The 27,997-nt window shown below is 30.5% G+C and overlaps 2 protein-coding genes across 2 annotated transcripts; one reads left to right on the plus strand and one right to left on the minus strand.

The window, feature by feature from the left end:
• The first annotated feature begins 1 nt into the window (after position 1).
• On the plus strand, positions 2–6,846 carry LOC143229513 (general transcription factor 3C polypeptide 6). Its single transcript, XM_076461968.1, has 2 exons — positions 2–98; positions 5,009–6,846. The coding sequence occupies exon 2, from the start codon at positions 5,065–5,067 to the stop codon at positions 5,566–5,568; it is 504 nt and encodes a 167-aa protein (XP_076318083.1). The 5' UTR covers positions 2–98; positions 5,009–5,064; the 3' UTR covers positions 5,569–6,846.
• On the minus strand, positions 6,455–27,924 carry Larp7 (La related protein 7). The gene is made up of 11 exons (XM_076461967.1): positions 27,721–27,924; positions 26,492–26,570; positions 25,580–25,680; positions 24,208–24,453; positions 21,954–22,026; positions 17,475–17,632; positions 15,321–15,463; positions 14,421–14,667; positions 13,501–13,648; positions 7,640–7,734; positions 6,455–6,645 (listed from the first exon to the last, which is right to left on the minus strand). The coding sequence occupies exons 1-11, from the start codon at positions 27,889–27,891 to the stop codon at positions 6,583–6,585; spliced, it is 1,524 nt and encodes a 507-aa protein (XP_076318082.1). The 5' UTR covers positions 27,892–27,924; the 3' UTR covers positions 6,455–6,582.
• Positions 27,925–27,997: the final 73 nt, after the last annotated feature.

Below are 27,997 nucleotides of genomic sequence, written 5' to 3' on the forward strand. Positions count from 1 at the left end.
ATACAAATCCGAGAGGTGTCGCTAGGAGAGTTTCTTTGGAAAGGGAATCGAAAATTTTTGTTTCGTATATTGGCGCTAAGATTCAAGCTCTTAATAAGGTAAATAGAAAAATAATATATACAGTTCAGAGCTAGAGTATGAATTGTGGGATAATTTAAACGTGTAATGTTTACAGCCGTAGTCACATTATTTCTATATATTAAATTTAAGAAAGTAGCAGTATACTTAAGCGACAGACATTTTTTGTACAGTCTTGTTACATTTGATTTTTAATCCTATAGCCACTACTTTTACTGTTTTACTACTTTTATAAGTAGCGCCCAGTACTGAGTAATATCTACGACTCGCAAAACGTTTGGGGTAATTTTCATATCTGTCACATCAATTTTCTTTATTCTGTCATTTCCACGTACGACATATAAGATACTCTTTCTTGCAAGTTGCAGGCATTCTGTGTTAATTCGGTGAATCCTATTATATTTGAAAAAAAAATCAAATAAGCTCACTTAGATGTAACTTCATTTAATAATACTCACGCAAAGTAAATAATGTAATAGGGGTATTTATAAACAGTGTACAGAGTATGAAACAGTTATGAGCGTTCAGTGTATGATACGATTTTACCAGTTGAAGTAAAGAAACTCGCAGAAATGAAAAATAAAACCCGTAATAATGAAGACGTAGCTCAAAAAAATGTTTATAACAGTAAATGAAAATACCGAGGTTAACTTTTTGCAAAGTAGAGTAAATATAAAGTTATAGTGAAGGCAAACTTGTGTGATATTCAAAAACATATGTATCAGAATGCTTTCCACAAAGTGATTAGTGAATGGTTTTAAATGAACTATGCATGCATATTGTAGACCTAAACAAGTCAAAAAAGTGCATATATTTATTGTAATGTTCATTTTTTGCAGGAAATTACATATGATTTAATGGTGTTTGTTTGTTATGAAATACTTTGCAAATAAAAAAAATTTAAATTGAAGCTGGTCATAACATGATGATAACAACATTGTGTAGCATACTCATTGCATTAAAAAGTTTGTGTAAGTGAAAAACAGGTAAGATGACTATGAATTGAAAGGCCAAAATGCAATTTGGACTGCTTGAATAAAGACCTTTCTAACAATATGGCATTTGTAGCAATTGACTGAGAAATTAGCGAGAAACATTTCGGACAGGCACAAGTGTTTCATTTATATTGCTTAGTTTTAATGCATATTGCAATGAATATATATAAGCATTACTTAAACTGAAGTAGATAATAAAACTTATGAATTAGTTAAAACTTGGAGGTTTAGCCCTTTTTTGCCTATTATTTTTTACATTAATAATTACCCATAAAATGTATATGCAACTATCATGTTTACACAAGAGTTTTTTCTTGTTGTTGTTATCTTTTTACTTCTTAGATTTTAAATCTGCCATTCTTATCAATGTGCCTTTGAGTTAACCTTTGGAATACATAGTGATATAACTAAATACTGCTTGTATTAGAGTTGTAGACTGATAATGGTTTTAATATTTTAAAATGTTATTTCACTAATTGTATCTACTAACATAATCTATTTAAAATTAGTAAAACCATGTAGCTTATATCTATATTCATTATTAAGTGATACAACAGTCATTATTAATAGAGCATCCTTTTAAAATAAAACATTCTATGCCAGTTGACTTGATATTACTCAGCAAATGGGTTTTGGATCAAGGAAGTGAGAAAAATAATATTAGCAGTCCTGGAGACTGATTTATGGTATATTTTTGGTTTTGTGTTTATATAGTATTTTGGTAAAGAATGTAGACCTATAGATGTAGAGCTGACTTGATCTTAGCTGATTTCCTGACATGTAATTAATTATTAGAATTTTTAAAAAATTGTTTTACAGTTACATTTTGAATATTTATGTCATAAGAAAGTAAACTATTCTTATTTAGTAGTTATGAAACAGTGTCAGTCATAAACTGCAGTTGAACAAGAAAACCAAAACAGGATTAATTTTATTGTTAAAAATTAGCAAGAACATTAATTGATGCTTGAAAAATTATACTAGTACCAGTTACTGTGCTCTTATACCAGTGTACTATATTGTGATTGCAATGGACAGTTATTTCATAAATATTAAAAATTTTCCATCCAGGATATGATTCCATCTAAAGGTGGATTGATACAAGTTTTTCTATTGGTACATTTATTTTCACCCATTTTCAGTTGAGTTAGTCACATTGTCAACATCATACAAATTTTCAAAGGGTTTATAAATTTCAACATGACTAAAATGGAGAAAACAATTACAGATGAACAATAAAAAATTGTCACAAATTACTGCTTTACACAATGAAAGGAAATTTTAGTGTTATACTGCTGAAAAACTTAGTGTTTTGGAGGATATGATTCCAAGAAATGGAGCATTTCGTTGTAATTGGAGATTTATATTTTTAAGAAGGGATGTTCACGAAAAAACACTTAGATAAATCATACTGTCCTTAAAAAATGTCAAAATCAGATTTAGACAATACACAGAAAAAAATTATAGAAATAAAAATATCCATGGAGTTAGAATCAGCAAAAATTAGAGAGTTGTTCAAATGCAGTTCTAAGAAAATGTCTGGAATAGTTAAAATCATGGAACCTAATACTTAATACATGAATATGATTAGTTGTTGAGCTTTGCAAAGGATCACAAAAACTGGAAAAACAAATGGAACAATGCTATGTACTAACACAAGTTTGAGTTTTCTGAAGATGGGTAGTTTTTATATGGGTGTAAGAACATGAGTTTTAAGAAGTCTGTAGCTAAAATATTGAAACAAGATGGCAGCACTGTGAAGGTGTAGGAGATATTGTTTTCTTGCAGAAGTGAGAGATGTTAAAAGAGGTTGTATTATGAAGTAACAGTAACATCTTTACATATAACATTATAATATTATTTTACAATCATTTAGGAAACTTTATTATACATGTAGAAAATACTGTTCAGTAAAATGCTGTCTTTAATAACCAGTTTTGTATTACTTTGTAACTGTAGTGGCATTACCTGTTTTTAATACTTTTTTTTTTCTTTTCTCACCATGGAGTACAGATGGTGGTTGATTGCAACTTGTAGACTGTATGCTGTTTGTTTTTTTCGCGATACTTATCTTTGTCATTGTTAATATAATGATCAGTTAAACTAAGATTATTATTTTTAAATTTATTTTACTAACTCAGTCATTTTTATGCAGAACAACAGACAGCCACTATAAAAATTGAATATTTAACTTTCAAGCTTGCTTCATTTAGTTAATTTATTTCAATCATGAATATTAAAATTCCATTTGATGTTAGAAATCTTGGTTGTTTGTTTTTGTAGCTTATTGAATGTGTAATGAATTTGTGAACCAGAGATGTATATTATAGCACTTATCTTTCTTCTTTGCATGCATGATTAAAAGTTTCTGATGACCAGTTAAAAAACCTTGACATTTTACTAGTCGTGTATGATCTTCTAACATTTACTGCAGCTAAGCTCTTTTTTTAAAATGAAAAGCTTTAATGAGTATTACATACAGTGATTTTCATAAGTATTTCAAGAATTACATTTAGTTTTAGTTTGTAAATAGGGTGTAGAATTTTTGGAAACAAAAACATGTCCAAGGCACAAAATGTTAGAAAAATAACTTGTCACCTTTGAGTAAGATTTGTAGAATATTTTTTATTTAAAAGGGAGCAATAAGAAAACAAAAGTTTGGCATCTTGAATATTTAGAAAGCAGGATTATATACATTGATGGCTTATTTGTTTCTATAAATTTAAATCTACAAATGATTATCATATTTATTATTATCATCCAGACACAACATAGGTACTTAAAGTAGATCCAGTGTTGCTTAAAAGTTAGTAAAATCATAGTGTATTCTTAAGAAATATTTGAATCATAAGATGTGAAACACCAAAATACTTTTTTTACTATATTTTTTTATTTTTTGCCAGTTGTTGATATTTTTATAGTGTAAAATGGATAAGCCAGATGTATATTCTAATAAGCAAACATGAATCATATTAAAGGCATAGATGCAAAGTGCTATATATTTGATTTTCCCATTTTGAAAAAAAAATTCCTTCTTTCATAAAAAATAATGTGAAATCAAAAATGGATTATTTATTAATCCAAAAAACATTACACATTATTATATGAAAAAAACTGAAAAATTTATTTTTGGTTGCTTTATATGCATTAGTCTTATCAGCAAAATGTGCATACTCTTCAGTATAATGCATTAGCAGCTCAGTTTTGTTAGAAATGGTGAACATGTAACTCTGTATACATGTTCAGATATTACAGTGTAGCATGAATAAAGACCCAACAGCTTTCATTAATTCTGCCATGAAATAAAATGATGTATAATATATATCTAACATTTAAAATATTTTACTTTCACCTTTTTAAATATATCTCCTGTATTTTTCAGTCAAACATTGTGACTCTACTGCAGACAGAAATGATGTAATAATAGTGTTGCATTAATATAGGTATCTTTGTTACCATGTGTGTATGTTAGAATAAGGGTTTTGAATTTTAAACTTTAGTAAGTATACACTAGACTTCATTGTTAGCAGTTTTAGAATTTGTATGTCTTCCTAGAAATACAAATGGAGTGTTTCTTTAACAACAGAATTAAATATACTTGTCCAACAGGTAAATTATAATAGTGAAACTTGTTTTCCCTCATGTAAATCTTGTTAACTTTGGCATCAGGTTATATGAATTCTACATCCTCTTGGTGCTATGATTTAGTAAACTTGCACAATAATAGAAAACATTGTTCAGTTACGTAAATCTTCAAATATTTATTGTAAGTCATTAGATTCCACAACTTTCAGTATGAAACTCTTGTAGATCTGTTTGAAAAGTGCATAGTTGCTCTGTGTGTATTACAGGTATAATTATATGTTTTTTACTAAAAAAAACTTTTAAGATACAAGAGATAAATCACTGAAAATGTTTCACTTTTTATGTTTTAGGTGAAGTGTCAGAACTTGTCTTTAGAAATATTGATGTTATAATCTACACAAACTTGATGGCAACGTCTGACACCTTAGAGGAGGAGGAGGAATCGTTGGTATTAGTAGAGCTTACAGGTATAATTGATCTAGACTTGTATGGTCTGAAGGATAGGAACTGTAAGATTGTTGGACTAGAAGGCAACAAGCCAGTGCTTCAGCTTGATAACTACTACTTTGTTGGTGAATATGAAGATATTGTTGGAACAGCAGTGATATTTGAAGAGGTCATACCTCAAACCAAGAGGAAAACTGAAAAAAATCTAAAGTACTTTTGTAAAACAAATAAAAAACTAGCTATGAAAAGAGCATTTCTTCAACAAAAACAATCAGAAAATGATCCATCTATGAAACCACCTTCAGAAGAGGATGCATGTTTAGAAGAGACAGTTTCTAGAATGAGACTATCAGAAGAGACTCCTACCACCATGCCATCCTCTTCTGAAGAGGCTTCTGTTTCCAACAAGACAGACCAAGTACAAGAAGTTACTGATGCCACAAAAGAAACTGATACCATATAAAACAATGTATATTTTATATTTAACCAGATCATTGTAACAAGATGTAAAATAAATTTTTTTTGACACCTAGTATTTAAACGTATAAAAAAGATGAGATGGCGTAGGTTAGTGTTGGATATAGCGATTGTACTACATAAAGTGGTGAAGCTGTAATAATAAGTAAAATATTTTAATTTGGGAAAAAGATCAGCACATTATGGACAACAGTATTTGGAAGTTTTGTTACAAAGTTAAGGTAGATTTTATTTTTGCTGGACTAGTAAGAAAACAAAAGTTGAGTTTCTTAAAATTGTTTAGGATGTTTTTTGATACTGAGACTGGTTATCACAATTGGCTGATAATGAATTTTTTAAGACTATTTCCTCACTGTTTCTTTTTTTGTTTTTCCTAAAAACTGGTACAGAGTATAAAATACCATTTCAATCCAAAACTTATGTTCAAACTTGTGTTTAATGAAGTTCCAAATTAAAATTATCTGGTAATTTAACCAGAAATTAGAGGGAAAAAATTTCAAGAATGAAAAAGTAATACAAAAAGTTTCAAATTAAATCTTTAATACACATGTGAAAAGATCACAGACATTAATTTGTAATCAAGGAAGTGAATTACACATGTTAATCAATAAATAGTATCACTAAGTGAGATATATCTCTGAACCGTCATAGACATTGCTATTAAATAAGTGATAAAATGTGAAATATATGTGGCACACAGTATTACTGAGAAGCAAGAAGTGACATATACTGAAATTACTTAGTCCAAACCTTCCAGTTAAAATTACCATTGTTTCCCACAATAAAATAATCATACACTGAAACTAATGTGAATAATACTAACTTCAGTAGTGTTGTGAAAAGCATGCAATACTAAAAAAATTTAATCAAAGTACACATTGACATTGATTTTATTCTCTAGTTTATAGAAATTACTATACAATTTTTACATTTGATGGATGATGTTTAAGGATGTTCACATAAAACCAACATGATTACATGGAAAAAATAGACACTACACTTAGTCATCAAAACGAATATGCTTGTTCTTCATTTGTACAGCCTTTTCAGCTCTTGCAATGACCTAAGAATATACAAAAATATTTGCTATAAGAATGCATTTAGGGTTAAACAACCTGTTCTGTATTATGCTATGAACACAAAGTCACCAAGAACACATTTATTAATTAGTATGAAAGCTACATTACTCCTTTCACACTTCCACATAAATGTATGAGTATATTTTGAAGTTGCTCTTTGCTCAAAATAAATATTTCTTAAAGGATGTTATAGAAACCTACATTTTTTTTTACTTAATGTTGTGATGATTTTCAATAGAAGTACATCACAACACTTTTCCCACAAAGCTTCTTATAACAAAACTCAATGGCTAACTACGCTAATAAATAACACTTAAAAATGCTTTTTAATCTATGAATTAGACACCAATGTGACAGTATGTGTAATAGCTCTCAGTCAGAACAAGCTATGCAATTGAAGTAAAATCAAAAGTCAACAAAGCAATCAGTGCCAACCCTTCTTATGTTCTTACTTGTAAACATTAGAATACATTCTTTCATCAGATGGGTTCCTTTGCTTTTAATAGCAATTTTGGACATAATCCCAATCATATCTCACAAGGTTTGACCAGCCTATGAAATTTAGGTTAGCCCTAAATACATGTATTAAGCTATCAAACTATAATAAAAGTATACCAATAAAAAAGGAATTATATTTGACATACAAAATAGTATGGTCAATACTGTTAATGAAAATATAAATAAATAATTTATTATAGTTGTGTAACTAAATTAATGAAAACATTAACTACATTCAATAAAAGTTACATTTCAATTTATTCTTAATAAAAGCCTAAAACCCCTTAAGTCAGGCTTTGTATAATATACTAAAAATTTGTCAAAAACAAATTATTAATTTTTACATTTTTAAGGTCTGAAAATTTCTGGAGATGTTTCAGCTATATATTTAATTAGTTCATACAAATTTGCATCCATAACCATTTCCCTCTACATTTAGCAGTTAAGTTAGCATGTTTTGTAACAGAAATAACAACTCACTTTACTCATGCCTCTTTTCTTTTCCCTTGGTTTCATTGCAAGCCTAGCTTCTCTGTCTTTGTTAATTTTCTCCCAGTAATTTTGTTCTTCCTCTCCTATAAAGAGATGAAAAATATCTAAATAAAACAAGTTATTTTTTTTATTATAAACAGGCCTTTTTGAACAAATCGTTTCTGTTATAGTGACTTTCATAAGCCTTAGCATCCACTGCATTTTGAAACGCTGTTCTATTAAAGTAAAGTTAGCATGTTTTGACCACTCTAAATGCAAATACTTTCTTTACACATGCTACAAGACTTGTACATTCCAACATATCTCTCACTTAAATTATCTGTTAACCAACAGTAGTATAGTATGCTCATTTGAGGCATGTAACTCTTACATTCCTCTATTTAACCTTCACTTTAAAACTTGACAGAAGATGTGAGCATCGGAGAAGTGGGAAGTGTTAGTGTAAGTAAAGTACCTATTGGAAATAAATTGCAGTATGGAAAATTATAACTTCCTATATGGTACTTATGTCCTTTCATAAGATTTGCTAGAATTCCACACAGAAAAAGGAGGGACAGGTGTGAAGGAACAACAGAGGCACCCACAAAAACTTTCAAAGGATATTCCCAACAATGAGAGAAAGACATCAGAGTAGGGGATCTGCACAGCTTCTGAGCTAGGTATAATCATTACCTGTATGCAGGTATTCATAAAACATAAGGGCAGAAACCACAAGATTTAGAGCTCCTGTGAAGGCCACATTGCATCAATACTAGCAGAAAACCACTACTCTGTTATGGTTATAATCAACTGTTTAGTGCAAACCATTCAGGAGGAACCTCCATGGTCCACTACTCCAGTGGCTTGGTAATGGAAAGTAGTAGGGACTCTCATACTCCACACAAAGAAGGGGAGTGAAAATGCATTGGAAAGTCCAGAGAGCCATCATCACTGAGACAGTGCAATGGGTGACCTGATACCCTGTTTTTAAAAAGACCATACCAAGTTATCTGCTCAACTTATAACCAGCTAATGCTAACCCCTTCTGCTTTACCCATGCAGTTCATGTATAGTATAGTCAGGAATGAACATATTTATGAAAAAACTAATGGGAGGTAGACAACCTTCCAGTGATCTTGTGGAACAACTCATCCCTACAGTGACCCTGGAAAGTCATGAACAAGAGCATGCAAGTCAACATGATATACAATGCATATTTTGTAGTTAAAGAATACTTGATCAGACATTACTTGCCACAGAATGGGAATTTTGTGATAAAATGGAAGAAAAAAAAATCCTGGAAAAGACAAAAATGAATAAAATGTAACAGTGAAAGTTGCACCAACATCTGGAGCACAGTCATAGGTGGAGGACAAAATCCCAATGCAGACAAAGATAGTGGGAGACAAAAGTATTGGGCATAGTCCACATTGGTGTGGAGAATCTCTATCAGCTGATGAAGATGAGAAGGGGTGGAAAATGTGAGAAGACAGATTAGATGGAAGGAAACACAGAATAAGGGATAGGATAAAGAAGATAGAGAGGGAGTAGGTCAACCTAATTCATAAGGTAAAAGAACATTAAGGGAGAAATATTGTCATGAAATAAAAAAGATGGCTGTATATATCCCAGAGGGTAACTACAGGGCCCAGACTGAACACAGCAGTCTATAAGGATCCAGACAAGGGTGCATAAGGGAGACAGAGAGTAGTAAAGGAGGAAGAACTCTCCCAAGCCACCACAGTATTAGGAAGAAAGGAAAAGAGGTAGGATGAGAAGAGATGAAATTTCAACAGTAAACTAAACAGACCAGCAATGTCCACAAGCAAGAAAACCGAAATTCCACAGTTATACAGACTAGTGAGAAATTTTGCCACCTAAGCCACAGAGGACTAGTTATCAGGATATCCTCTGCCAGCTGACCAACACAGAAGACTTTCCTAGTGCACTGCTACATTTCTTTGGAAGATGGACAAATAGAAGTACCTTATAGAGAGATGAATATATAAATGAAGTCAGATCTTTATGCCAAGAACCAGGCTAAAACAAAGTGTGAAGACACAACACAGGGAGAGTTGGATGTAGAACAAAGGATTGAGGTTGATGCATAAGGGAGGGAAACAGTGAAAAAGGGACAGATAGTAAGAGATATAGACTATGGATCCTTGGATAATGGATCCTTTAGTCATGCTGACTAAAGAGGTGCAATCAAGAGGACTCAACAAGGAGTGAGTTCACCAGTAAACCCATCCGATGAAGCAATCGGATGGAAAAGTTTACATAAGATATAAGTGAGACCAATCCTGGATGAAAGCATTGATAACCAGATTATGTGGATGTGGTACAATTAACCAAAAGAGAAGCAACCATGTACTGAGTCCCATGATGTAAGCATCCAAATGGACAGAACTCCATAGAAGGCAAAGGTCTCTGAAGATGAGCAGATCAAATGGTCATTCAGTAGAAGAGATTGGGGCCCTGTGTAAAAGATGATCTATGATGGATAGAAAGCATCTGACACATGACATGCAATAAGATGAATATTACGTACATGGGGCCAATACAGAAAACCCAAAGTCCAGAAACAGAGATCTCTGGACCTTGTGCTCCCTTTGTGGATGATAAGAGCCACTCCTGTAGAGCTGTTTGATTGAAATACCACCATACTGTGATGGGCAAGAGAAAGGAAGTGATATAATGCCAAACCAACCATGAGAAGGTCTATAAAAACGATAAGTAAGACATTGTCTGCTGCAGACCAAGGGTCTGAAGCTTCTTAATGATTGACCCAAGCCCTCTATCCATGAAGAGAAGCGTCTGTGAGAAGATGTGTGACTGGATGTAGGAGAGAAATCGACATACCCAATGATGTTTGGACTTAGTCCAGCAACCTTTGCAAATTGTAACTCAGGGAAGATAAAGGTACATGGTGGTAAAAGAGGATTCTGTGCAAGATTCCATCATATGTGAAGTGTCCACTGCATGAATCTCACCTGTAGTGCATGCAATGTTGTCAGGGCAGGATCAAAGACGTGAAGCTTCAGAAAAGGAGAAAGACATAAACCCTGAGATAAATATAGGGTAAAATGACCATAGACAAAACTGAGTTCCTATCTTAAAGGCTCCAACAACAAATAAACCACATATGTAAAGCCAGAACTGATGATGAAGTATGGGCTAAAGTGGAAAAGAGAAAGTGAAGAGTTTAGGTAAAAATCCCTCATGGTATCAGTGGAGAATCTCTGAGAGCTGATGTGAAAAAGAAAGATAGCAGAAAAGAAGACTGACAGTAGAATCAGGATTCCTTCCCACCTCCCTGAGGCCTGCAAAAAAATGCTTGTCACATGTGTAACCTTCTAAATGGTAAGGTTAAATTCAGAATACATTCTAAAGAGAAGTTTCACAAAACTTGAGTGAAGAAATAAACTGATATGAATTAACTGATAAATTTGAGAAATTTTCTGGTTAAACAAATCAAATGAAATTTAAATAAAGCACTTTGTGAGGAGAACAAAGTTAAACATGCAGCAATAAATAAATAAATGGGTATGAACGAGAATGGCTAATCTTGTGAAAAGAAGTACTGTATTGTAACATTTACTTTTCTTTTTGGAAAAGTAGTTGTCTTGAAAACAGATGTGTAGTTGCAACTAAATTCAACATTGAATTGTATGCTAACAACATACATATTTCACTAGATTTATCTTGCTGTTCAATAAGATTTAGATAAAGCATTAAAAATTAAAACATTTATTGCTAAACTTGATTTTATTATATTAATAACTAAATATTCTTAAAAACTAGAAATTTTGTATTACATGTAGTTAATTGCATTTTGAAGATTTATAGATGCTGATGCAACAATGTGTTGCTACTGATGTGAGCTGTTGTGATGAAGGCAACATTTTTAAAACTATGGGTTTGGTTCATTGTGAATTACTAGCCACTTAACAGTATAGAATTGCCACTAACACTTATAATAAGGTGGATATAAAAAGTCTTAAAGAGAAATATACAGAAAAACTGTTAAATGATGCAAGTTAAATGGAGACATTTCTAGAAAACATATTTCAGTCAATTTGTTTTTCCATATAAGAGATGTAAAAGAAACAAATAGTGTGTTTAGAAGAAAATTGGCTTCAAACAACAGCCTTAAGCAAATCTGGATCAATGCCCTTGAAGGCAACATGAAAAGTTGGGATTTAAGAATCTCAACTCCAAAAAGCCACTGCAGATCTTGTAATATCGATGATCAGATAATTAATATTTGAAACTTAAAAAGATTTGAAAGTAGCAGTTGTCATGAGAAAGATGGTCAACGAAATTGGATTTACCCATTTGACTACAAAACTGTTATGGTCCATAATGCAGTTCTTATGGACTTTTTTAGCCTTTGGTATAGTTAATGATATCTTGGCAGTTAACATCCATTGTACAGATGAGGATATGTGGCAAGTTTGTCAAATTGTGTGGCCTAAAATTAACTTCATTACTCACTCCAACAACTTGTTATACAAGAAATTATGGTGTCAAGCAACAGTGTGTAATTATGACCATCACACTGAGCATGACCATAGAGAAAGCAGTTACAAAGATAGCATAGAAAGTGGATCATCATTTGTTAATATACATGTAATATCATTATCTCAGTTTTATTTTGTCACAGTTATAGTTTAACAGTTTCAAATAACACTAACAATTTCCATTTTTGATCCCATCAGTTTAACCATTTTGGTGCTGAATAACAACTTTGAATGCTTAGCATTGTGCTGATTATATATGTTTGATACTTCAACTAATTATGGTATCAGTACTAAAAGCATGATATCTTGGCAATAACTCAAGAAAAGTCCCTGAAATATTCAGTGATTGTTCCCAATACTATATATGTTAAATTCAATACATAAGAATAACAGGAATAAAGGAAGGTCACCTGCCGTGCTGAGCCTTCAAGTTAACTGTGGTCGCCAACCACTCCGAAAGGGTTAAAGAATGTAAAACAAGGACAACAAGTTTCACACAAAAATTGCACATCAGCATCTAATACTTTCTTTGAAGAGTGAATCTTACATAATTTGTTTTGTACTAAACGTTGGCTTACATTTTATTCTGTGAAAGATATGCCTGAATTTTCTCAACATAGGATTAATCACATAATCTCACAGATAAGGCCTCCTTATTTTTATCCTGCAGAGAAGTTTTTTTTTATTTCAGTTAAAACTATATCTTGTACTAGAAAACATTCAATATAATTTTTCCTTATGAAGTTGTTTTGTAATGTATCATATTACTGATACTGGACAGTGTACCTGTTCCTTTCTATTTAGGATTTTGTTTCTTAGGAATTTTAAAGAATAATTTATTTATGAGTGCAATGAAGTTTCAAATTTTTTTAATGATGGTTGTATATATTCTCTTATAAAATCAAGGATTTCTGGTTGATATTTCAAGAATTATATCATATACTATGACGTTATTAATACCCAAAAAACTGTCAAATCAACATCCTCCTGTCACACCTGATCATTACATGACATCCATATTCATACTCAGTAATAACTAAATCATATGATAAAATACAAAAGTCAAATATTATTTACAAACAAAATATGTCTTTCTTTACCACTGTCTAAATATATTAGATTACTCACTCAAAAGCACCTTCTTTAAACTTGTGCTGTTTACTAAAGCAAAAATGTAACTTTTCATGAACTAAATGTATTGAAAATATTTTACTTCTAACTGTGACATTTGTAAGAAGTATTTACATTTAATTAGATTTTAAAATATCCTAAACATTATGTTGCTAACTAGTTACCTACTTAAGTTTTCTGTTAAACTCTAAATCTTATTTTGTTAACAGTTCTTACCTTCTAAAATGCACAATTTTCCGAGTTTTGCTTCTTTCCCAGCAATGAGTAGATGTTTAGCACTTTCAGGATCCATACATCGAATATAGACTGTCAGATCATTTTCCATGTCTACATAAGCAACATTTGATAGAGACTGGATTTTTTGCTGAAAAGAAACAAAGAAACCTGTTAGGACATTAAATATAATGTTTCTTAGAAAGTACAAAAATGAATTAAAACCATTTTATTCAGTGTTATACATAAAAGAAGTTCAATTCCATTGATATATTTGACAATTTCCTGTAAAGATTTCTTCCAGGACAAAGATAAAAGACAATGTAATGGTTAAGCCAATAGAAGGAAATATCAGTATGTAGTATCGAATCAGAAAATAACCAACAGGTGTGACTTTTACTTTCATAACTGTTAAGGAAAAAAAACTCAGCACAAAATATACAAAACATTTTCTAGAGTAAAGAAAAGTGTATAATAATAAGTTAACCACATTATTATATCCAGTGCTAACAAGGCCTTTTACCTAATATCAGGACTCATCAGGCCAACTGGGATATGACAGACACAGAGATGCTGTTTATGTTATACAATTTCATAAACAGCAGTTGTTACAAAGGAAACTAGGTTAAGCTTATGAAGTGTAATTTTTATCAATTTTATAAAAGTCATTTACAAATAAGAATTAAGATAAAGAAATAACATGATATTATTTCTTTTACCACCAATTATTTGTTATTTCTTTTACTTACATTAACTTTTACTAATCATTCAGAAGAACTGGAGATGTCTCAGTACATTTATTGACATTACACTTCATTGAAAAGTAAACTTTATACTTTCTAGTGAACAGAAAATTAACTTTTAAGATTTGTAATTAAACACTTAAAAATAAATTGCATTAGTTTTAGTGAAATATTCCTTACCTTGAACTCTGAAGGTCGTGGTATTTGCTCCTCTCTAGATACCTTGACAATAACTCCTGGTGTCATCTCCATTTTAAAATCTTTATCAATGGTAACTTTCTCTGTTATTGGTTCAGCTTCATTATTATGCCAAGCAAGTTTTCTTCCTGAATTAAAGTCTTTTTCTAGCTGAAGTGCTTTCTTTACCTGTGCCATTGTTGCTTTTTGTAGGGAGAGGTATTTATTTCGCCAACGCTTCCACTCAAGTCTAAAAGAAATATATATAATAATTGTTGATGGTACAATAAAGACCTTTTACATAATGTATATTTTCTTGATTTATTTTCTATTTTGTTTGTTTTATGTTTATTTCAAAGTTACATAATGATCTATTTATGCTGGGCCCACTGCAGACATCAAACCTTTTAGCATTATAAACTCTCATATATCACACTTAGCCACTTGAAGCAATGTCTTTTATCATTTTTAGAGTAATAAGTTATGGCAAGTTACATCTATACTGTTAATCTACCCAAACTTCATGAACTATAAAAAACTTTATTATTATACTTTATAAAAGATCAATTATCCCTCTTTAATTGTATTATTGGTTAAATGAGCAACAAAATATGCCATAATAGTAGTAGATATTTACTTAAAAATTAACAATTTTACTAACTGACTACAATCAAGTCACATCTACTCTGTAATTCTTCCAAAGCATTAATAAGGGTAGAGTGAATTCAACTGGAAACACGTTAGTATTTTACACATTTCTCTGAAAACAATGTACAGTACTTTCTATTCCTACAAAATTATGGGTGTTTGAAAATAGAAATATGTATGCAAAATAAATACATTATATACAAGTACACATGAATACACATATAATTGCTATCAGAAAGTTTGATAGAAATATACTTTGACATCACTCTCAAGCCAATAGTTTCAACTTCTTCTTGATGTGCCCATGGTTTTCGTTGTCTTCGTCTTTTTTTTTTATGTTTCTTGGATAGCTTTTCTGAATGTCCTTTAACAGGCAAATCTTTACTTTCTTCTGTATTCTAGATAGAAACATCACAAAAACCATATCAGCTACATTTTGTTACAAAAGAGCTGAGCTATTAATGTAATTTGTTCATTAACTGATCACTGGGCTCATTAATCTACTACATTCACCTAATTATTTATCCTTACATGAGACTTGGATAGCTGAAATAACTTGTAAAGCTTACTTTGATCAGTTGATTATTCTTCTGAATCATGACACTAGCAGATTAACTTAATCTCAACAACCTTGTATTAATTTAGAATAATGAGAAACCATAATGGGAATATTTCAAATTACTTGGATAGATGAAATAATCAAAAACAGTAATTCTGATTAGTTCCTTATTTTCAAGACATTAATTTAATTTTAACACTTAGAGTTTTTTAAATCTGTTTGTACCTTACACATAGCTAGGTATATTATGGTAGTTTCTTGACATTACATTTTTGTGACTGGTGTAATTCTAGTATATAAAATGAATATTTGAAAGTTACATGAATTGTTTTTATGGACATCCAGATTTGTGGGACTCAGTAATGGTTGCATAAAACTGTCTACACACACACAAATTACAAGTTCTTGTTTTTATTTATTGTTATATATTTTAACAGAGTTAACTAAAAATGTAAATTAGTAAACTTCTCAGAACTAACCAACATGAAGTATCAAATATCATATTCAAGGGTCATACTGTCCGTGCTGGAAACAGCTAATGACTCCTGCTGTGATTTATTGCTTTGCAGAGCAGTATTATTTATTAAGTCATACAAGATACTGCAATAAAACAATAAAAATAAATATATATGCTAAACGTTAATAGCTGAGTCAAAACTGTTAATACAAGTAAGCTGGAGGTTTCTGAATAATTGGTTTTTGATTTGTTTTGAATTTTGCACAAAGCTACATGAGAGCTATCTGCCCTTTTTGAATAACACTCACGTCAATTTAGATGAAATGATGGTATTATTCATTTTAATTCATATTTTCCAATGAACATTGAAGATTTTTCTATAGATTCCATTATTGTTAAGGGTACAGTAAATAAGAGACAAAATTTTAATCTTTAGATGAAATCACATTTGGTTTTCATCAAAAGTAAGCAAATGTAAAAGAGTTTACATATCTGTTGCTGTTTTGATAAAACATTGTTATTATCTGTTACAATCTGCAGTACTTGTGGAATAGAAGTAGTTATGATTTTATTTTGTATTTTTTGTATTTTTCATTTGATGATTTCACTACAGTTAATATTAGGGTGAAGCAAATATAAGGTTTTACCACAACAAATTATTTTGGTGTTTATTAAGGAGATTCTAGATATTGTATAAATTAAATATAAAAACTGTAAGATGAAAATAAGTATTTTTATTCTCAGCATGACAATCATCTTTCACTCAGACTACTTCAGTAAAGGTTGCAGAAACAAGACCAAATCTTTATTAAAAATACTTTATAAAAAAAAATTGATTTTTTTTTATTTACAACAGATCTGTAACGTTTATCAAAGTTTGCCAAAGTTTATGAATATACACACAGTAAATTCAAAGTTATATGTAGTTTCACTGAGACCACTATTAAAGAGTTAATCAAGTTAACTGCCAAGCCACAATTTATAAGACTATTTTTTAATTTTATATGCCACACATTACCTAACACAAACTGTCTTGATAGATAACTTTGGAATATTAATAACTAACTAAGGTTTTATCAAGTTTTACAGTAAATGAATAAAAGAGGAGTCTGAAAAGTAGTCCATGTAATGCTACACATATTCAGTGAAATAAAATGTTTGACAAATACACAAGTAAAATAGTAAGGTAATTCACAGGGTGGGAATATGTAGAGAATACACAGGGCTTTTTGTGAAAAATACATAATTACTTTTTATACACCTTGTATTTCAAGTAATGAAATATTTACAAAAATTCATCAAGTGTACATAATTTATACTATAAAGTGGAGATTCAACTTCCAAGAACAAACGAATAGTGACTAAAATATGAAACTCTTTGAATATGCCTTACTTTTTGTGACACTAAATTATCAGAACCTGGGTCACAGTCTTTTCCCTCAGCTTTTGAGTCAAGTTTTTGCCGTTTTTCTTGTGTTTCACTGTCAGAACCATCAGTGTCCAACTTACGTTTTTGCTGGTTTTCTTTGTTTGGTGCAGTCTCTTCTTTAACTGAAAATACAGACAAACAAAAGATAAAATATTTAATAACTCATGGACTGACTTTTAGATATTCAAGGAACTTGAAGTTGTTTAATGAGAGACAAACAGTATGGAGAATTTGTAATGCATTCTAAGATCAAAGTATTAATTCTGGTGAAGTTTTGGTTAAAATACTGTGTAACTTTTGTGCACTAATTACAAGAAAGAAATCGAACACTGCTGGAAAGACCATGTTAACAAGTTATTTTAGAATGACATATGACTTGAAAAATAGCTAAGAAAAGAGGCTTAATTTCAGTGTTGAACTTACTGAAACACTGAAGAACTATAGGTGCCTTTATATTAAAAATGGCTGGTATGGATAGAGAAAGCACTAACAGAGGAGCAAACAACTTTTCGACCTTCTTCGGTCATCGTCAGGTTCACAAAGAAAAATGGGTTACTGACCACAAGCCCTCTACATTTCTACACTCAATTACACAACCACTTTCAAACATGTGAACCTTTGTGAACTTGACGATGACTGAAGAAGATTGAAATGTCGTTCGCTCCTCTATTTGTGCTTTCTCTACAAGTGGGTTTTCTTGTCATCACAGATTAAAGATGCCTTTATTCATGTGTTCAGAATTGTGAGGGGAAATTTGACAGTCTGCATGTTTGAGTGGTGGAATAAATACATTGGAAATGCAAACTTGTATATTAGGGATAAGGAGCCTAGTTTTATATTTTTCAAAAGGACAATTTGCCAGATAATGTGTGCTGTTAGTTCAAATATATGTATGACAAATGCATCAATGTGAAAACTTATATTTAATTTCATTTTAATTCTTGTATTAGTTCTTTTGGTAGACAAAAACATAAATGATGGATCAAATGGTTTTTGTGTCATCTTTCTTACATTTGGAAAATTAATGCTTTCTATAATACTTAATTTCATGTATTACTTAACCTTTCTTACATTCTCAAAAGAACGATTTATTAAAACACCTAATTTCATATTTATGAAATTCTCAATGAAAATGTTGGTTTTTAAATATTTCTCACAGAACTTACAGTTGTTAAAAGATAGAATCATTTTTCTCCATACATTATTCTAAATTTACTCATTTTACAATATATTTGTTACATTACAAGAATTTTTTTCACAATTGGTATCTTTCTAATCAGTATTTGAAAAACATGTTATGAAAATGTTCAATATGAATTTACTCTCATTTGACCTGGTATGCTGTTAAAGAAAAATTAGATATATCAAGAAAATCTTGCATGTTTTAAAAAACAGCTCCAATTTGACTGATGTTAGAACTTTATATATATATAAACAACCAACAAAACCATCTTGCACCTTGAGATGGGAGAAGAAGATGTACCTGAGGAAACACCCATACCGAGAACCAAAGGAAGTGGATCTTGGAGTTTGCTTGAATGAATGTTAGGGATGGAGATGGGTGTTGACACTGATTCATCAACTTTTTTAACCATGGAGGTCAAAAGACTTTTCATTTTGTTTAAGAACAACTCTTTTGAAGACACAGAGAGATCTGTCTGCACTCCCACTGTAGTAGTGGAATAAAGTGCAGCAGCATACATCCAAGATGAAGTAGTGGACAGCAACTTTCGAGCCTCAGGGTAAATAATGTTTTGAATCATTTTAAAACACTGCACGTCTTTTTCTTCCAACCATTTAGGGCAAGAACAAAAGTAGGATAGGTGAGAGCCATTGCAGTTGATGCAATGAGGGTCTATTTCACACTTGTAGGCATTGTGGTCCTTGCCACTGCAATGAGCACATGTCAAGGAACCACGACATGATGTCTTTGAGTGACTGAACCACTGACACTGGAAACATCTGAGAGGATTTTAAATGTATGGCCATACCTTGCAATTTAGATAACCTGCCTTGATGTTTGCAGGTGGATGCAATGATGAAAATGTCAAAATGAGGACATTGGTCAGCATCATAATTCCATCTTTGCAATTGAAGATACGCCTCACTGCAGAAACACCTTGGGTGGAGAAACCAGCGAAAATCTCTGAGTCAGGGATGTTCTTCAAATCCCTCTAAAGAATAACTCCTTATAACAAATTCAAAGTAGTATGAGGCGTAACCTCAACAGGTATATTCCCAGTCGCCTTGGAATGCAAGAGGAGTTCACTGTGTTGAGATGTGGATGTTTCCATCAATATGTCGCCAGAGCAAAGCTTCTTTACTGACTTTGGAGAGCTAACAAGTCTCTCTAGTCCCTTCTGAATGAAAATGAAAGACATCAGCCATAAAGATTTGTCAGAAAGAGAAGGTAGTGTAAGAAAATGAGGTACAGGTATTACAGATGTTGAAGATTGCTGCTCAGAATCTTTAAGATGTGGTCGTTTATCTATGGACTATTTTATTTAGATTTTTATTTGGAGGATCCGTAATAAAAAATATTTCAGTGCCCACTGACCCCACCCACCATGGAGCCCTATGAGGGGATGCATTACAATGCCAAACAATGAAGCTGCAGCAAAGCTAGGGTTTCGTGAGCACTATACCCAAACACCAGCATCAGATACATTGTCCACAACACCTGTTGAGAATACCCACCACTGGTACTTGGTTGACCCTAGCCCAAGTGGACCAGCCGACTGACCCTAGGGGGTTCACCCCAAGGGTGCCTGTCTACAGGAATTTAAAGCCAAACTGGAGTGTTTAGGCTGGACCCCTCAACCACCAGGATCCTCTTCTCCCCTTCATGGGTCACCATGCACAGCAAACATGTGGGTGGATGTTTAGATCCCAGAGGAGGTAAATTGAAAGAACAGAATCCTCCTTTCCCTGGGAGGTCCCCTCACCACATACAGGAATTCACACCGAAGAGCTAAATGAAAGTGGTATTATAAAAACATACCATTTACTTCTTTTTTCATCAGTAGATGTCCTTACAAAGAGTTAAAACTTTTAGTGCTGGATTTATTGTCAATAACGTGTTATAATGATGAATGCGAAAAATATCCTCAGAAATATCTGCTTATTGCTAATCACATTCACTAAAATATTTTGCCCCCTGCAGTACAATAACTGCTGCAACTTTTTCTTAGTTTGCCAGCTTCATAAAAATTAACACTTACAATAAGATATAAACATCACAATAGCTGATCATATCTAAATTTTGTGATTAAAAATATATTAATATAAAATATGTATCTTATTTAATTCTCTCACAACTAGAAGGTCAAAATCCATTTAAAAACTTTAAAAGCTATTTAAAGTATTAGTATCATTATTATAAAAAAGCTTAATTTTTGTGAGCAACCAACAACAAAAGGACAAGGGATCAAATCTATGTACTGTATTTCTGGTTTTAACATATTTTTTATTTATTGATATAGAATAAACTAAAATATAAAAATTAGAAATTCATCACATTAGAGTTGGCAAGGTAAAAATAATAATAAAAATTTTTTAAAGAGTTATGCTTATAAGCAGCTTGTGCATTACATCGTTCATCACCATACTGTATGCTATGCATTCACCAGGTTACTTGTGTAGTAGTATTATTAGTTAGACACAGTTCAAAGTGCAATAAAACAATAAAATTACATTTAATAAGATGTAGAGTATTCCAAACCTTAAATCATTTAGGATAAACAACTGTAGTTTTTAAGTACAATCTGCAGTATTTCCAGAGAGAAAAAAGGATAATTTATATTTCATACTTTTCTGTGGTTATAAGGTTAATCAAATCGACCAAGTTCATACAGAATTACGGTAAAGAAAATAAATAACACAATATAAAGTTTCATTAAAAAAAGTCTGGTATATGTTTAAAAGGTTTTAGAGATTATGCAAATGACATTTGAAAATTTTAAAGTGAAGAAAAGTATTTTAATTGCAACATAAAAAATCACTTTGTACTTGGAACAGTCAATACATTGACTCCATATAGTTAAAGACAATTTTTTTTTGTGTACAGAAGATTTGAAATGTTTATTGAAAGCTAAGCTTGTCAAGTTTTCTAAAGAAACTAAAAAAATATTAGTTTTTTGTGATACAGAAACTGTGATGATTGCTTTGTGATTTCCTTTCCTGTATGAAAAGAGTAAAGTTATAATTATAAAAGATATGGTGGCTTCATCTGTTTTCAATAACCATTTAATACTCTACATAGCAAATACAGAGAAATTAGTTAACTACTAACTAAAAGCTTAGAATATCCTTGTTTAGAAACATGAAATATTTTATGTCTATTGTCATGCAGATAACACAAAAGTATAATATAAGTATGTAACATGTACTTGTTTTCATAGCCAGAACCCAAACATAATTACCCATTTACTAAACAAATATTACCTTGAGTTTTCTTAACCTCTATTGGTTCTTCAACATCAGTTGAACACATTTCACTGTCAAAACTTCCAAAATTCTGAAAATTATTTAAGAATAAAACCATAATATTTTAATAATGGTCAGAACAAAAAACAAACAAACAAATATTAAGGAAATATTTTCAGTCAGTTATAAAAACAAATTGGAATTATTTTAGATACAACACATGATTCTAATTGGAACCCCTAAGATTCAGGTATAACTATACATAACTTAGAGCTTCTGATCACAGAGAAGATAACTAGTGGTTACTCTTAAGAAACAGCATGATTGACTGCCAGAGCTGTAATGTGCCTTCCATCTTGGGCTTTCTAATTTGTAGTCTTTCCTACTAACCACTTGGCTTTAGGTGAAATAACTGAAAAAGTGTTTTCTCAAGCAAAGAATGTCTGCCCATTATTAATCCAGTAAATTTTCTACAACTTTTCAAAACATTAAACGTTTCATTGTGAGCTGGTGGTCAATATATCAGATAAAGCAACATCTTAAAATCCACTGTACAGTGGTAAAATGTTTAGCACAAATTCAAACAATTCATTGAAAATGTAAATCAAAATTATATAAGTAAAGTAAAAATACATAATACAATAATTTAGAAGTCATAATTTAGTTAGGAATCAGAATATTTTTGTATGTATTTTAAATTATCTAAAACTGGAAATTTATACAAGCAAAAGCTTTAATGATTTTTTCCTAAACAATAATATCAAACACAAACACTTCAAATGTTTATAAATATTTAATATACATCATATAAAAATGTGACTTAATAAAATTTACATAGTTCATATGAAATTATATTTAAAACTAGGTGTCACAAATGTATTCAGCAAGTTTTAACCACAAAGATATAACCAATAGATATAAACCATTTAATAGGTATATGTGCAGTTAGGTTTAAAATTAATCAGTAGTGGGGAAAGTTTCTCAAAGACTGATAAAAGATGATTAATAAAATTATTTAACATCATACAAAGTTTTTTTAAATAGCTGATATATTTTCTTTAGAGAAAAAACTTTGCCTTAATAATCTTTTGACATTTTTTGAAGAGATTATTGCTGATGTGAATGAAGATATTGTTGTGGATTTCAAGTGGTTTTACTTTCAGAAAGCACTTAAAAGAACTGTTAACAAAATTATGTTTATATGTGTGAGGAATAGATTGACTCATTAAATAGAAAAGTGATTAAATGGAAAAAAGCAGAGGGTTGTCATAAATGGAGTTCAGTCAAACTGGAATAATGTCACAAATGGGGTTAGTGCTTTGTTCTTTTTATGTAAATGACACGGATGAAGTAATGATAATAAATTAATTAAATTTGTTGACGGTATTTAGGTTTTGGGTGTTGCTTTACAAAAGAATTTGAGTTTTTGGTAAGTTGGGCAAATAAATGGCAGATAGCATTTAATAATAACACGTGACATAGCATATGTTGAACATCATAACTTCAATTACAACAACAATACTGATGAGAATAATCTTAACTGTTATATGAAAAAAGGATCAGTCTCTTAAAGCCATTCAAGCAACTAGTGCAGCAAAGAAGATTTTAGGTTATATCTACAGAAATATAAAATACAAGTAAAAAATTTGTAATTTCATTATAGATGTCACTGGATAGGCAACATATAAAACAGTGTTCAGACTTGGCATACTTAATTTAGGAAGAACATGGACTGTTGAACAAAGTTCAGAAGAGGTCTATTGAGATGATGACCAAGATTGAAGTTATTTTCTCTTGAAAAATGAAAAGTTAAAAGGGGTCTGATTGAAGTATTTATGAATCATCTTTTCCATGCTCATCTGTGGGAATGGCATGACACTAGAGGACACAAATACAAATTTTACCAAAGTAGGAGTCATTTTTCACTAAAACAATTTTATTTATTTAACAGGATGCTTGGCCTTTGAAAGTAATTGCCTTGAAATGTGATGGATATAGTAAATTTAAAGGAAGGCTCTATAAATATTTGAATGATAATGATCAGTTTTAAGTGTTTTTTTATTTATTTTATTAAATTTCAGTTCAGTCAATAGGATTGCCTAGATGCATCAACTGGTCCCTTTTTTATACTTAAGTACTTAAGTAATGATAATAAATTATTTCACTAAAATATTAGGGTTTTTATCTATTTATTTATACCTTTTCTTTAATAAAATTAAATATTCATACCTTCCTGTAGACATTATGAATCATAATAATAACAATTACACACCTCACAGGCTCGTTGAGCAGCCTCAGTGTTTTCAAACTCCACAAAAGCAAAACCTTTAGGTTTTCCTGTTGATTTAAACTTTGGTAAGCTGACATACGTTACAGTTCCAAAGTTACTAAAAACAGACTTTAACCAATCATGGTCAGTGTGAGGTGGCAGTCTCTCAACATAGATAGTACATCTATCAAAGTCTTTTTCTTCTGTAACTAGTGACACACGTCGAACATGAGTGCCAGCTTCATTTAACTACAAAAAAACAAAACAAAAACATTTTATCAAATAGGCTTATAACTTTTTTGTTTGTGTGTAGATAAAAGCAAACATAGTCATACTAAAGATGTAATAAAGAACTAAAGGCTCTGCATTAATTATAGCTTTGATAATGTTGTCATTTAATCTATACCAATAAAATTTGGACACAGCACAATCAGAATGAAATATAATACTGATATAACAAGAAAAGTCATCTTTCAATCCTATATATATATACACACCATTGTAATAGGCTTTAATAAATGCAACAAATTATTTCTGAAACTACCCTTGAATTCCATGCCTACCACTGTAATAAGGTTTGTTAAACACTTAATATAACATATGGTCTCTATTTACACCTTGTAATAAGACTCATCAAACATTTAGTCTTAGCCATGGATTCCATGCCAAACACATTAAGAAAAACAAATTCAGTAAAAAAGGCATATCACCCACCAAAATCTTTTCAGATTAAGAAATGTATATCTGTCCAGATCACAAGTAATAAACACAAAGATTTAAGAATTAAGCTTAACTGCCCAGTTTATGGCTAACAAAAGATATAGTACCAATTCTAAAATCCATAGATCTTGTTATTGTACAACAAACAGATGGGGAAGGCTCCAAGGTTTATGCGACCAAGCAAGGCAAGGGAATATGTGCCACAGACACACCTATTATAGTCATGGTTGAGAACTCACCTTAGGGCCCTGGAAATTCTTCTGTTTTGGGTTAAAGTTTATGCATTCTACTGCTTTTCCTGAAAGTAAGTTTTCTAATTTTGACTTTTTTTTTATGGAACAAATTGAAAAGTAGTTAATGGAAGCAACTTCATATGTAACTGTGAAATATTTACGATCCTAATCTGGAAAAGTCCGTAAGAAATGTAACACCAAATCGGAAAGAATAACCATCATTTATAACAACAAGAAGTTAAACAACAACCTCAAAAAATTAACATGCATGCATGCTATTTAATTTCAAAATATGAAAGTTATCTTACTATATTACATGATGAAATTAAAATATACTTATGATTATCAAAGTTCAGGCTTCAAGCAATTATAACCTGTTTTGAAAGAGAAACTTTAGTACATAGTAGAAAATCACTACCAACCTCCAGTAACTCTGACTTCTCTAGAGCAATAATAATGTCTTTAATATCATGCGTCAAATTCTTAATTTTGTTAAAAGTCAAGAACAGTCTAAGTTCCACATCTGAAAAGAAAAGTTAGAAATAAGAAATAGAGTCAAAGCAAATCAGTAATATTTTAACAATATAGTTATGCATCTTTTGAAAATGAATTATAATTGCAACTATACTTTTTCATTACACTTGTATTTTAATTCAGCACAACTCAAATGATTAAATAATATTTACTAATCTATTCAAATGAGTAAAGAGGGTCTTAAAAATGTAATTTTCTATTAATGTGACATGCACTGTAAAATTCTGACTAAAAGGTAAACCATGCATATTTTAACAATTTAAATTTTTACTGATAAACATTACAACTACACATAATACAGATTTTTTTTACTTACTATATATATTTTATGTTACTTGATGTGACAAGTAAAAACCTACAAAATATGTTACAGAAAATCTTTAATCTAAATAAACATATAACTGTTTATTCAAATACCAATACTAAAAAAATTAAGTTTTTATCTATCTGTTTCAAGAAATGAACAGCTAAAATACTAACTGTATCAAAACTTAATAACTCATAATATTGCATATTAACCAAATCTGATTAGGTCCAATACAAGTGCTTCATAACAATGTAAGATAAACAATGATACTCTGTGAAAAGCTGGTTGTGTGTGAAGTCAAGTTATTTCAAGTAATACACGATATTCTGTGTATCAATTTAGTACACACAATAACAAGGAATAAAATAACAGATGTGACATAGCTTGCATCATTGTTTCTACTACTTAAGATACATAAAAATTAATGAGAAATGCAACTACTCATTATGTTTTTCTTATATCTAAAATTAAATATTTAAAATAGCATACTCACAATTATCATCATTGTTATATATTAAATTTTTCAAAAACTTGTCTTTTTGTAGGTTAGAATCACTAAAGTAGAATTCCATCTGAAATAAACATACAATATCTTTAACAAAAAATGTTGTATATTAGTTCATACCGAATAAAAGGATATAAGAAAGAAAATTTCATAAGAGTTACTGAATCATACAACACTGAACACAATTTTCTATTTCAAAAGTATAATAATGACTTTAAGTAACAGTTGAGAAATATAAGCACAGAAATAATTTTTAAACTATAAAACATTTAAACCAAAGAGCAAACCACACTAATACCAATTACATTAATATACCTTTTTTAATCATAACAATTTGATACCTAGATGATATATGCCAAGTTTAAATCAAATCCATTGCATTAAAATGCTTTTCAAGCTGAAAATAAAACAAAGCAGTAATCAAAAAATGTTGAATGTAGCCTGTACATGACAGTTATGTTTATTATATCACATTATTACCAAGTTAAGTCATTACTTACAAACCATAATGTTGACATTGAACTTAGTTGTGACAAAATTAAAATTTCCAAAATTTAAAACTATATAAAGTAAAGAATAACAAATAGAGATCCAACCATCACATATACTGAAGTGTTGGTATAAAAAAATAGAGTTCATATGCCATATATATCAGCTTCGTAAATGGCAGTCGACTGTGGCAATTCTATCTGTTTTGTTTTATAAAAGTTTAATAAAATTACAGGAATTTTTTATTACAGTTAAACACACAAACTTATATCAGATCTTTAGTTACTTATGAGTAACACAAATACTAAGAATCTTTCCATAAGATAATTGCTTCAGTTAATGGTATATTTAGACATTAAATTGTAATTATATTATATATAATTAATTAACTTCTCCTTTGCATAAACAATATTAAAATCATTTTTATCTCACTATTGAAATGTTATTTGAATTGCAGTTGAACAACTGAGTGGTGAAAACTATTAATAACTTGATAATACTATTATTAGTGTTATCAAATTCTACCTAATTTAAAAAGGGAGCTAACTAAACCACATCGTAAGAAGACGTGTTAATATATTTGTTCTTAGCATATTTGCTACTGCTAGATAAGAGAAATCCGGGGATAGAGAATTTGGTAATGGTAAAGACTAAACTAGAGTGTCAATATTCATAACTTCGTTAGTTAATTTGTTTCTTTTTGACGTTAACGTTAATACTGACAATACCTGTTCTTTAATTGCCCTGAACGTTTTTTTCTTACGCTTTCTTATTTTTCTATCATTATTAATTTCTCCTATCAAACAAATTTCTTCTTCTTTGCATAAGTTTCCTAAATCTTCTTCGTCTTTATTTCTCAGAAGCTCTTTTCTGTTGTCTGCCGATAACAGATCAGCCATTTTTAACTTCGACTACAGTGACCTCTATAAGGTATTAAGAAAATCATTAACTTTGAATATCAGAAACATATAAAAATAATAATATTTTACCTTAGCAGTACAAACT

The sequence above is a fragment of the Tachypleus tridentatus genome, chromosome 10 (assembly GCF_004210375.1).
Source record: "Tachypleus tridentatus isolate NWPU-2018 chromosome 10, ASM421037v1, whole genome shotgun sequence".
Classification (NCBI taxonomy): Eukaryota; Metazoa; Arthropoda; class Merostomata; order Xiphosura; family Limulidae; genus Tachypleus; species Tachypleus tridentatus.